At 46.4% G+C, this 11,895-nt stretch overlaps 1 protein-coding gene across 1 annotated transcript in view; it reads left to right on the plus strand.

Moving 5' to 3' along the window:
• The window catches only part of PITPNA (phosphatidylinositol transfer protein alpha), a 181,955-nt gene that overhangs the window by 47,218 nt on the left and 122,842 nt on the right, over positions 1-11,895 (plus strand). Inside the window, exons 3-4 of the mRNA XM_086955213.1 lie at positions 1,756-1,901; positions 3,049-3,140. Of these exons, the coding sequence (XP_086811339.1) occupies positions 1,756-1,901; positions 3,049-3,140 (238 nt within the window). The remainder of the gene's footprint in view (positions 1-1,755; positions 1,902-3,048; positions 3,141-11,895) is intronic.

Here is an 11,895-nt window from a genome sequence, read left to right on the forward strand (position 1 = left end):
ATATGATGCTTGGAGTAGCACCATGAGAATAAAGGACAATTCTCAACATTACACAATGGGAATGAATGTTGACTCTTACGAGTGCTTCAGAAATTAGAAGTCCTGCGCCAAGAAGTGCAGTGAGAATTAACGGTCATGCTCTGAGGTTTATGTTGGGTATAAAGCTTAGATAAAATATATATGTATATGATTTTGTCAATATCTTTTATTAAGGCACTATTGATGTCAGACCAGCTCATGGAACTGAATCAGCCCTGCTGACAGTTCTGGATGATTTACGAATGAGGGCGGACAGGGGAGAATCAGCAATCTTAATTTTGCTGGACCTGTCCCCCGCATTCGATACAGTGAGTCACGACATCCTGATAAAAAGACTGAAGAACATTGGAGTCGGGGGAGTTGCGCTTGACTGGTTCCGCTCCTACCTGATGGATAGATGGCAGACAGTAGCTAGCCCTCCATATCAATCAGAGTTTGTTAAAGTTCCACATGGGGTCCCACAGGGGTCTGCAATTAGCCTTATACTTTTCAACATATATATGCAACCCCTGATGAGCATCAAGAGTCACGGCATTAGCGTGACTAATTACACAGACAACACACAGCTGATGATTTCTCTTGATGGTGCTCATGCAGACTCACTTGAGACCTTCCACACCTGCATGCTGGAAATGACACTCTGGCTAAACCAGAATTCACTACAATTTAACAGTGACAAGACTGAAATATTGCACTGTACGGTAGGAAGAATCCCCAAAAGTCTACCCACAGAATTCTGGCCTCCGCTGTTAGGAGACTTGCCTACCCCAGTGAAATCAGTAAGGAATCTCGGAGTCACCTTTAATAACAGTCTGAGCCTAGAGCCCAATGTCAACAAGCAGGTTAGCAGCTGCCTCGCTCTAATGCGAGGATTGCGAAAGCTGTTACCTCTCTTACCTTCACAGGTCAGAGCCAATATAGTCAGGAGCACCATCCTCAGCCGCCTGGATTACTGCAAAGCCCTTTTACTGGAATCCCCTGCCTATCTTATTTCCAGACTTCAAAGTATCCAGGCGGCGGCAGCTAAACTGGCACTCTCTCGAGAACGAAGATCTTCTACCACTCTCGCCCTGGCCGACCTTCACTGGCTGCCTATACACCAGAGGATCTGTTTCAAATCCCTATGTACTGTCTTTAGGGCAGTTCATGGGTTAGGCCCCAGACCACTTCAAAGTAAATTTAACTGGTATGAGCCTACCCGGTCTCTTCGATCCTCTTCTCTAAACCTTATAAGCATATCTAGGATCAAGAAAGCCACCTGTGGTGGCAGAGCTTTCAGCATAGCCGCAGCTCATCTGTGGAACAACCTTCCTACGGACATCAGAAAAACAAATGAACTGATGGCCTTTCGAAAAAAGGTTAAAATATGGCTCTTCCCAAAAGTCTAATCCACCAGAACTTTAGACTACTGCCCCCTCTCTGTTACACCGGTTTTTTCAGCCATATGTACACAGCGCCAGGATGCCCGTAGGGTTGCCGAGCGCTCTATAAATACTATAAATAAATAAATAGTATGCAAAAATATATATTTATTGGGTCTATTTATGTATATTTTCCCATATTGTACTTTCAAATGAATAGAATTGTTCACCTTGCAAAAATATTTGAGACAGTGGTTAGAGTAATACAGTGGTCAACACTTTGTGCCCCATAATTTTAATGCCTTTCTATAACATATTTTGAAATTAAAATGTTCTTCCTAATTAAACCTTTCAGTATCAAGTGGGTCAGTTGTACTCCGTAGCTGAAGCCAGCAAAAATGAGACCGGTGGTGGTGAAGGAGTCGAAGTCCTCATGAATGAACCGTACGAAAAGGATGGAGAAAGAGGACAGTATACTCATAAGATCTACCATCTGCACAGGTAAAGAACCCTGGTCATCATTCACACTGGATCATCTTAGTTCTCGTGTTCTTTGACTTGAAAGACAAGTTTCTCTATGTGTGGTTCTCAGTATAGCATGCATCCGTTTGTCTGTGCCTTTCCATGCCATGGTATGCTGTGGCTCTGTGCCCCTTTATGGCGTTATCTGTGACTCTGAATACTATGCTGTCTACAGTGGGGACCATGTTTGCAATGTTACCCTCTGCTAGGCCTCATGTGCAATGCGTCCTAGCTTTTACTTAATCTGTAGTCTCGTATGCCTTGCTTATCGAAGACGGTGGCCTTGTAGACCATGTTTCCTTGAGTCTTTGACATTATATTAAATGCTTCTCTGCACCTGTGTCTTTGTATGCTGTGGTCCCATATCTATGGCACTGTATTTCATGGTCCTGTGTCTGTGACTCTGCAATGCACCCTGTATGCCAACGTGCTGCCCGCTACTTGGTCTCATAGGTAGTGCTTATTGTATCTATTACCCTATGTATTGTTCCTATGTCTGTGGTTCTGTATGCAATGCTCTCCTGTATATGTGGCTTCATTTGCTTTGTTCCTTTGTAGCTGTGATTTTGTGCGCTGTACTGTCCTGTATCTGTGCACCTTGCTGGCCTTTATCTTTGGCTCATCCTTTACTGCATTTTACTTGTAGACCAGACACCTGTGATTCATGATGCCATGCTCCCCTGTATACCTTTCTCTGTATATCCTGCTGCCATGTAGCTTTAATCCAGATTGCGCTGGTTCACTATGCCATGCTGTCACTCATGTCACTACACACTTGCGGCGTTTGTTCACTAGGAGCACCTATTACTAATCTTGTGTGTTAATTCATCGTTAGTGTGTCCATATTGTATGCTTGTCCAATCACTGAGTTTTTTATTTTTATTTTATTGCTAGAAGGGTTTCATATTCGCTCTCACTGAGGCTCCCCAAGATAGTATTGCTCCTGAAGTGAATCCGTAGGAGTATGTTTCCTGTTGACTTTGAGGCCAAGTACATTATACATATGGCTCTCTATACTATGCAGTCATGTAGTTGTAATTCAGATTGTATGTATTTATTTATTTATTTATCTAGATGACAAACTGTTTAATGTGCTAACATTTGCTTTATTCTCACCTTTTTGAAGCAAAGTCCCACCATATGTGAGGATGTTGGCTCCTGAAGGAGCTCTGACCATGCATGAAAAAGCCTGGAATGCTTACCCATACTGCAGGACCAGTGAGTATCAGTGTTTCATGTGAGAGGGGCTTGGAATGTGGAACAAGGGAGTGATCGTCCATCATTTGGGGAGATAGAGATCAACAGTGCACGCTGTTCTACTAGGATTTTGTCAATATAACAAATGGGGGTAGTCTTGTTCACCGCCTCTGTTTAAGTTCCCTTAGACAACATGACTTCCCATCCACAACGTCTAAGGATGGTGTTGTGCAGGTCATCTTTTTGTGGTTGTGGACACATATTTGACTAGTCCCTGAGTTTCTTTCCTCTGGTGGTGTCAGTGGACGGTTCCTACCCATCTTTGTGGACGACCGTCTATTTCCTGGTTGCATTTGGGATAGCTCTCACTAAACCAAGCAGTGCTAAATAAGGCTCCGTTCGAATGCTAAAGTTAATCTTCGTGGTTATTTTCTCAATCACCGTGTCAGTATACGTAAGTCCCATGGTAGGACCAAGCTAAGTTCAGAAAAAACTGTATTTGATCCCTACAACATCTACATGTCTAGTCTTCCTTAATGCTTTGTTTCCACATTCCCAGAGGGTATGATAAGTTCTGTGGATACATTTTGCAACATTTGAAGTTTCCAATTTGGGAACGCGCTCCTATTTGCGCACAGCAGAATTCCCACTCTGCTTTGTTAATTTGTTTCCATTTATCCCAGGAGGATGGAATTATAACTGGAGCCTCTTCCTGCATGGAAGAGTACAGTTTTGTAATCAAATCTCTAGTGGTCTTGGCCATTAGTAACACTTTAAAATACTGAAGCGTTTTAATGGAAGGAGGTCCCATGGGAAAAGCCGGAAACCCACCTTTGTACAACAACCATAACCAGTAGAAAAGTAATACATCTAGAGTTGTGTGATTTGGTTTTGCCTTAATCATAATGGTAGTATGAATGAATTGCCCCTCCTGAAACGGCACGCACTTGTATGGGCATGGGATAGGCTGCTTATCAGAGGAATAGGGGATGCAGATCTGTTCTGTAGGTGGCTGTGCTATAATTCTCCTGTGCGATCTTGTTTATTTTGTGAAAATATATACCCCCAAGGTACCTAACTGACCCTTGTGAGAGGGAATTCAAGCAGAAATATTTTTGTGTTTGGAGTGAGTGAAAATATTAGCAACTTGTACTTTTTTATTGTAAGACCTGAAAGACTCAATGCTATATATTCACATATAATTGGACATAGACCCCAGGACTTTTTTTTAATGAAGACAGTCATGTCTGCATAAATTGATATAATAAGGTGGCACAAGGTAACTTAAAGTACATTCTCCAGTTAGAGCTGTCTAATCTTAGTGGCCAGTACTTCTTTCACCAAGGTAAATAGAATCGGGGACAAGAGACAGCCTTGTGAGAAGCGATTAGGGGGATAATAGGCCATTAACACACAGCTGCACCAAACATTGTGAGTGAAGCAACAAGATCCAGTCCAAACAGAGTCGGAATCTACCCATTCTCACAAAAGTAACTAACTAGTGTATGAGGGCAAATATGGTGTGAAGGTGAGCGATTACTCTATTTGCAATCAATTTAGCAAATATCTTAGGGTCTGATCTATATGTTGATGCAGAGAGAACTTTGTCACAGTGGTGAGAGAGGTGCCTCCCCACCAACACAGTGGTTCACCTGCCTGATTTAAATGTGGGCGGACATTAGTTTGTGAAAAAACAGTGAAGAGAGTGTCCAAGGACATATTTAAAGACCTGGCACAGCTACGGCCCCTAGAGAAGACAGTATGAGCAGACAAAAAGTAACTGTGGGTCTATAGAATCTGCTGACTATCTACGTATCTGAAAAAAAGGGAAGGAGAACACCCAACAACTAAAGACTAAGGGGCCTATTACGATGGAGGATTTTCCGCATCCTCCGGGCCGGCGGAAGCCACCGCCGGCCCTGAGGATGCGGAAAATCCTCTGCGGACCCACCAAAGACCCACCGCCACATTAGGATGGCTGGTGGGTCCTGGTTTCCGTCCGCAGCTTTTCCGCCGCGGTTGGCTTACAACCGCGGCGGAAAAGCTCTAATATGGTGACGGTGTCTCTCAGACACCGTCAGCCAGATTAGGATGGGCTGTGAAACATGCTTTTGGTGGCCTTTCCGCCGTGGAAAAGCATGTGTAACTTCACTGCAGGGGCCCGTTGTGGGCCCCCTGGGTGAAGGGGGGGTGGGGGTGCACATGGGGGGTACATATGGTACCCCCCTGCATTTGTATGCAGAAATCGGCAGGCACCGCACGGTGCCTGCCGCTTTCTGCATACAAATGCAATGTATGCATTTTTACCATTGCGGCGGATGCAGCTAGAAGCCGCACCCGCCGCAATGGTAAAAATAGAGGATGTGACCGCCAGGGTGGCGGTCACATCCTAATTGCACAGGAGGGAACTCCGCATGCCATGCGGAGGTTCCCTCCTACTCTATGGTGGCGGACGGACTCAGGTCCGCCCGCCATCATAATCGGCCCCTAAGTGTGGGGAAAGAAAATGTATCTAAAGGTGTAATACAAGGTCAACAAGATACTTTCCAGATGTGAAAAATACCCATCAGTTATCAACCGATACCTCCCTTGTCATCATCTGGGACCCTTCACACAAAGAAGAGTAAACATTGCAGCCACTTGTAGCTTGATCAAAATGTGGATGCCCCAGGGGGCTGTGAATATATGGACGTGTACTGATAACTGAGAAGCAGTACGTGAATCAAGTGGTGGTGAAAAAAGTGCAAAAAGATCTAAAATTGGAGAGACGGGAGGAAAATGAGTTTAATAAGTACCTCTCAGTCTTCCAAAAGATAAAATCAGTGCGAAAATATAGTACTTTCAACAAATAGCTACTATTTACAACAACCCAAGTTGGCTGTCCGCTCCTTTCATCAGGACGGGAGGTCGCTACTGCTTATAAAATGTGGTGAACAACAAATAAGTGGTAAAAATATCACCTGGACATCCTAGGTGTAACAATCCTCCTAGCTGCTGGTAGTTGTCCAAAGTAAGAGAATGGTTGAGTCGGATACATAGAAAGACACACAAAAACAGACAAATATTGGCGTCCGGCAAATAAAGGGTCAAGTACAGCCAATAATAGTAATCAGAGAATATTTATAACACCTCGGGTGTCAATCAAATGTACACCATGTGCCCCTTATTGGGCCAAACATCCCGCTTGCCTATTTGGTAGGAGAAAAACGCTCCGCCTCACCTGGCTGCAGCGTAGGTAAACAGAGCACCGCTCTAGTGAAGGAGAGTAAAAAAGGACAGGTCAGTGAACAATCACGGACTTCACATGATCATTATACCGAGAGCGTGAATAACCCCAGTGTTAATGGGACAAATAAAGGGCTGTTCCCTGCTTCTTTTATGTGTTAAATATAGACCACTACTTAAAGTTCAGATATTCAAGAGTATAGTTTAACCGTGGTCAGGGCATCCTCTTCATAGACACAACAAGGGACGAAAAGCCCGGGTTACTCTACTTTGCTTTAAGTGTCATTTCTAATAACAAGGAGCGTATATATAGCGTATATATACCATGCCCATTAGGAATTATTTTTGGTCGCAGGGAGCGTGTACTTTTTTGTAACTGAGGGCTATTCGCTCTGCTAGTTACGAAAAAACCCCTTTGCAACAACTGTGACTTCGTAGGCAAGATTGGTAATTATACCAAACAGTGCCGTGCAAGCCATACTGTGCTGAGCATCTCGTAAAGTGAGCCTGCACCCCTCTATCCTGATGACGCACTAGCTGCCAAAACCGATGCATTCCTCCCAGGCTACAAAACCATGGCACCCAGGCTTACCTGACCGTCGGTACTCCTGGCGTCCCTCTGGGCCGTCTCTGAGAGGTACCGGGTCGATCACCCGCGCCATTTTTGTATAGCTTCTACAAGCGTTGGTGCTGTGACGTCACATGCGTCAGGAACGTACTGTGCAGCAAGGATTCTGGGGATGGTAGTCTATCCCGATACAAAGAGTGCTTCTTGTTAATGATAATCCTGGGTGTACTAATGTCAGACTAAACCCACTATGTGTTATCATGTAACCAAAAAATGGCAGATCTGTGCTGCACACTACAAAGTTGGTATGGCCAGCATTAACGCGTGCATTGTCTCGCCCGCTCTAGTCTGAGTTATTATGTGGTCATAATAGTGATATGAGCAAACCTTTGCGCTCGCTGGGTCAGGAAAGTGTATTTCACTACCAAGTAATTCTCACAAATGCAACCGGTCACCTTGGTGCCAACTGCCAGAGATAAGACTACATTGTTCACACCAGAAGGCTTATACCAGTTTAAGGCCATGCCTCTTTGGCTTAAAAATGCACCTGCATCTTCTCAGTGCCAAGTAAACCATTGTCTGTCAGGGCTGGAGGAGTTCTGTGTGGCCTACCTTAACGACATAGCTATCTTTAGCAATTAGTAGGAGGACCACCTTAGGCACCTAAAACAGGAGTTGGTCAAGAAACCGGGAGAGAAACAAATCATCAAGGAAACCAAATTCCAGATGTGGCAGTCCGCTGTAGTTTCCTTTGGCCATCAGGTGGGCAGCGAGAAGTTCCACCTGCTGGATGATAAGATCCAGTTTTTGTTAACCGTAGGAGGTAGCTACTCCTCAGACCTTTCTAGAAATCACTGAATATTACATGCCAACTTTGTGGCCAACAATGGGTACATAGTTGCAACCTTGACACACAAGAAACAATTAAAGAAAGTGGGTATGTAAGGAAACAGGCTTTTTGCACCCTCACCCCACATTTTCTCTCAAATGCTGATGGCTTTAACTATGAAAGTGCACTTGAGCCACCTAACCAGGCCGCAGTGCCAGTGCTCTCTCCCTAAAATAGAATGCATGTTAGTTGGTAACCCCAATTGGCAAGGGGTCTAACCCCCAGACAAGTCCCTGGTAAGTGGTTTCAGTGGTACTCAGGGCATTGGCGTTTAAGGCGTCACTAGGGCCTGACACACTGATTGTGCCACCCTGAGGATACTCTATATGCCCATATAGTAGCCCCCTTTCATTAGGGGCTTCTATAAGTGTTCAGGGGCCATAGGATAACATGGGCTAGCACCTAAGCAACCCCAGGTTGCAAGCTCCATTATGATCTCACTAAAAAATGTAATGTATGGTATAAAACAGCTTGTCTCATCAAACCCAATTTTTTCCCAAAGTCGGATTTAATGTGAAATGCATCCAGATGGCTACCTTAGAGGTTGACCCCCCCTCCCGCCCCACCCCCCACCGGTTGCCCGGCTGTCAGTCTACAGCTGCTGCCACTGAGACACGAATCTGACCCCCAGCCAGGAGGTGTGAATGCTCCCAGGAGATAGAAAACAAAGGCCTACTTGAGCTGGAGACGTTGTCTCCCTCCCTGACAGGATGGCTAATGAAATGGCATATCAGAGTGATGAGTTTCAAAGCTCCCACCGCCTCAGATATGTATGTAGGCTTCCTCCCAAAGGAAAAAAAAATCCTGCCCCAGGCACATTTGTAATCCGGGCAGATGTGAAAAGTAGGTAGTCAGGAGGCATACACCCCCAGAAGGCTAGCCACACCCCTGATATTTAAGCGGCAGGACAGAGGCTTCAGTGAAGGAAAAGGTGACCCCCCCCCCACCTCCCCCCTGTTGTGGGGCCCATTGACTACTATCTGTCTCACCCCTAATACCTCTAAGTGTAGGATTTAAGGGGATCGACTTGCCACTAAAGGACAATGAAGAGTCTAGAGTCTGAGACCTCAGGACCGGCATGAAGAAAACACGCCAAAGACTGCACCTGTAGCCAGCACACTGCAACTGCACGTCTATGACACGTGCTGGGCCAGAGACTGGTTCTAAAGGAAAAAGGAACCCCCATGCAACCCAAAGGCAGCTGCAGAACGTCCTTGGATTATGAGTACAAGTCGCCTGTAGGCAAGAAATCGCATTCTGATCCAAAGAATCACTGGTCATCTGGCCCACCGAGAGAATAGCCAAAAGTAAATGGTCTTAGTGCATTGTGGGAAACGTAGTCCTGACCTCCAGCAAGATTCAGGCAGCTACTGTTTTCCCTCAGACTCCAGGATATTGAAGTAACCAAAGGCTGAGCTTGTCGCTGCCAAAGCTTGTTGGTGGCCAGTCCGGCTACCTGCACCTTTGTTCGACGCTGTGCCTCAAGGAAATCCTGCAGCACCTTCAACCCGATACCTTCGGGGCCCAGTTGTCGAGAGCTCCCACCCAGCTCTATCTAAGCGGCAAAGTCAGCAATCGTGGCTCCTGTTCTTCAGCACCAGAGACAGCCAGGACTACTCTGCACCCGGGCTCTATGAGCCAGGTAAAATTCAACTGACTGTCCAACCCCAGTCCTGGGACCTGCCTCTCCGTACCACCCAGTGGTTTCCACTGAACTCGACCTGCAAATGACCGATTGTCACTAGTCCATTTTCCCATTGACCGTATCGGTAAAGTTTTGGAGGAGTGAAATGCTTTTCATTTTGGTGTCTAAATTTATATAAAAATCTGCTTTATTTTGATAAATTGGTGTCATATTACTTTCAAGTCGTTTCAATTACTTCTCGTCCATGTTGATACTTTGAAATGCTTAAAACATATCCTCAAGTAAAACCTGGCTGCTCTGTGCCACACTACCAGGACTGAGCTAGGAATTTATTCGTGGGAATCCGAAGGACCTATTCAGGGTAACATGAGAGTATTGTAATGTGAAGCCTAGCCAGCCTGACAGCATAATACTTTCATTTGAGAACCTGAAAGTAGCAATTTGCAATGTTCCTGTGTTGAAAGCGCCTGACTACGGTCAGTCCTTAATTTGTACAGATTAACAATTTAGGCAGAGTTGAATCTGGGGCTTGGTCAACTTGATGACCAAGTTAGAGGGCATTCACGGGGCACTGACTGCTTCCTATGGAAGAGAACTGCGCTGCCATTGAAAAAAAATGCGTTTCTATAGCGTAGGCCCTGAAGAGGCTCTGGTCTTACTCATTTAGTACCAACTTTGGTGTACAGATATCACAGATCATTCAAGTTGTTGATGACAACGAAAGTGTGAGAATCCAAAGTTGTTACGATAGTTATCTCCTTTCAAGTCCTAGATTTCACTGTAGAACACAATGTCTGAATGTAAATTGACATTTGCAGCAGTTTTGTCAATCCGACGACTGGGATTCTTTAACCTCAAACTGGAGTAAGGCCCCGGGTAGCCTGATAGAGAGAGGTCGAGAGAGAGAGAGAGAGGTCGAGAGAGAGAGGTCGAGAGAGAGAGAGAGAGAGGTCGAGAGAGAGAGAGAGGTCGAGAGAGAGAGAGAGAGAGGTCGAGAGAGAGAGAGAGGTCGAGAGAGAGAGAGAGAGGTTGAGAGAGAGAGAGAGAGAGGTCGAGAGAGAGAGGGAGGTCGAGAGAGAGAGAGAGAGAGAGAGAGAGGTCGAGAGAGAGAGAGAGGTCGAGAGAGAGAGGTCGAGAGAGAGAGAGGTCGAGAGAGAGAGAGGTAGAGAGAGGTCGAGAGAGAGAGAGGTCGAGAGAGAGAGAGGTCGAGAGAGAGAGAGGTCGAGAGAGAGAGAGGTCGAGAGAGAGAGAGGTCGAGAGAGAGAGAGGTCGAGAGAGAGAGAGGTCGAGAGAGAGAGAGAGGTCGAGAGAGAGAGAGAGGTCGAGAGAGAGAGGTCGAGAGAGAGAGAGGTCGAGAGAGAGAGAGAGAGAGAGAGAGAGAGAGGTCGAGAGAGAGAGAGAGGTCGAGAGAGGGAGAGAGAGAGAGAGAGAGGGAGAGAGAGAGAGAGAGAGAGAGAGGTAAGAGAGAGGTAGAGAGAGAGAGAGAGGTAGAGAGAGAGAGAGAGGTAGAGAGAGAGGTAGAGAGAGAGAGAGAGGTAGAGAGAGAGAGAGAGGTAGAGAGAGGTAGAGAGAGGTAGAGAGAGAGGTAGAGAGAGGTAGAGAGAGAGGTAGAGAGAGGTAGAGAGAGAGGTAGAGAGAGAGGTAGAGAGAGAGGTAGAGAGAGAGGTAGAGAGAGAGGTAGAGAGAGAGGTAGAGAGAGAGGTAGAGAGAGAGGTAGAGAGAGAGGTAGAGAGAGAGGTAGAGAGAGAGGTAGAGAGAGAGGTAGAGAGAGAGGTAGAGAGAGAGGTAGAGAGAGAGGTAGAGAGAGAGGTAGAGAGAGAGGTAGAGAGAGAGGTAGAGAGAGAGGTGAGAGAGAGAGGGAGGTAGAGAGAGAGAGGGAGGTAGAGAGAGAGAGGGAGGTAGAGAGGAGGTAGAGAGAGAGGTAGAGAGAGAGAGAGGTCGAGAGAGGTAGAGAGAGGTAGAGAGAGGTAGAGAGAGGTAGAGAGAGGTCGAGAGAGGTCGAGAGAGGTAGAGAGAGGTCGAGAGAGGTAGAGAGAGGTCGAGAGAGGTCGAGAGGGGTCGAGAGAGGTCGAGAGAGGTAGAGAGAGGTCGAGAGGGGTCGAGAGAGAGGGGTCGAGAGAGAGAGGGGTCGAGAGAGAGAGGGGTCGAGAGAGAGAGAGAGAGGGAGAGAGAGAGAGAGAGAGGGGGTAGAGAGAGAGAGGGGTCGAGAGAGAGAGAGGTCGAGAGAGAGAGGGGTCGAGAGAGAGAGAGGTCGAGAGAGAGAGGGGTCGAGAGAGAGAGGTCGAGAGAGAGAGAGAGGTCGAGAGAGAGAGAGAGGTCGAGAGAGAGAGAGAGGTCGAGAGAGAGAGGTCGAGAGAGAGAGAGGTCGAGAGAGAGAGAGAGAGAGAGAGAGAGAGAGAGGTCGAGAGAGAGAGAGAGGTCGAGAGAGGGAGAGAGAGAGAGAGAGAGG

Source organism: Lissotriton vulgaris, chromosome 2_1, assembly GCF_964263255.1.
Source record: "Lissotriton vulgaris chromosome 2_1, aLisVul1.2, whole genome shotgun sequence".
Lineage (NCBI taxonomy): Eukaryota > Metazoa > Chordata > Amphibia > Caudata > Salamandridae > Lissotriton > Lissotriton vulgaris.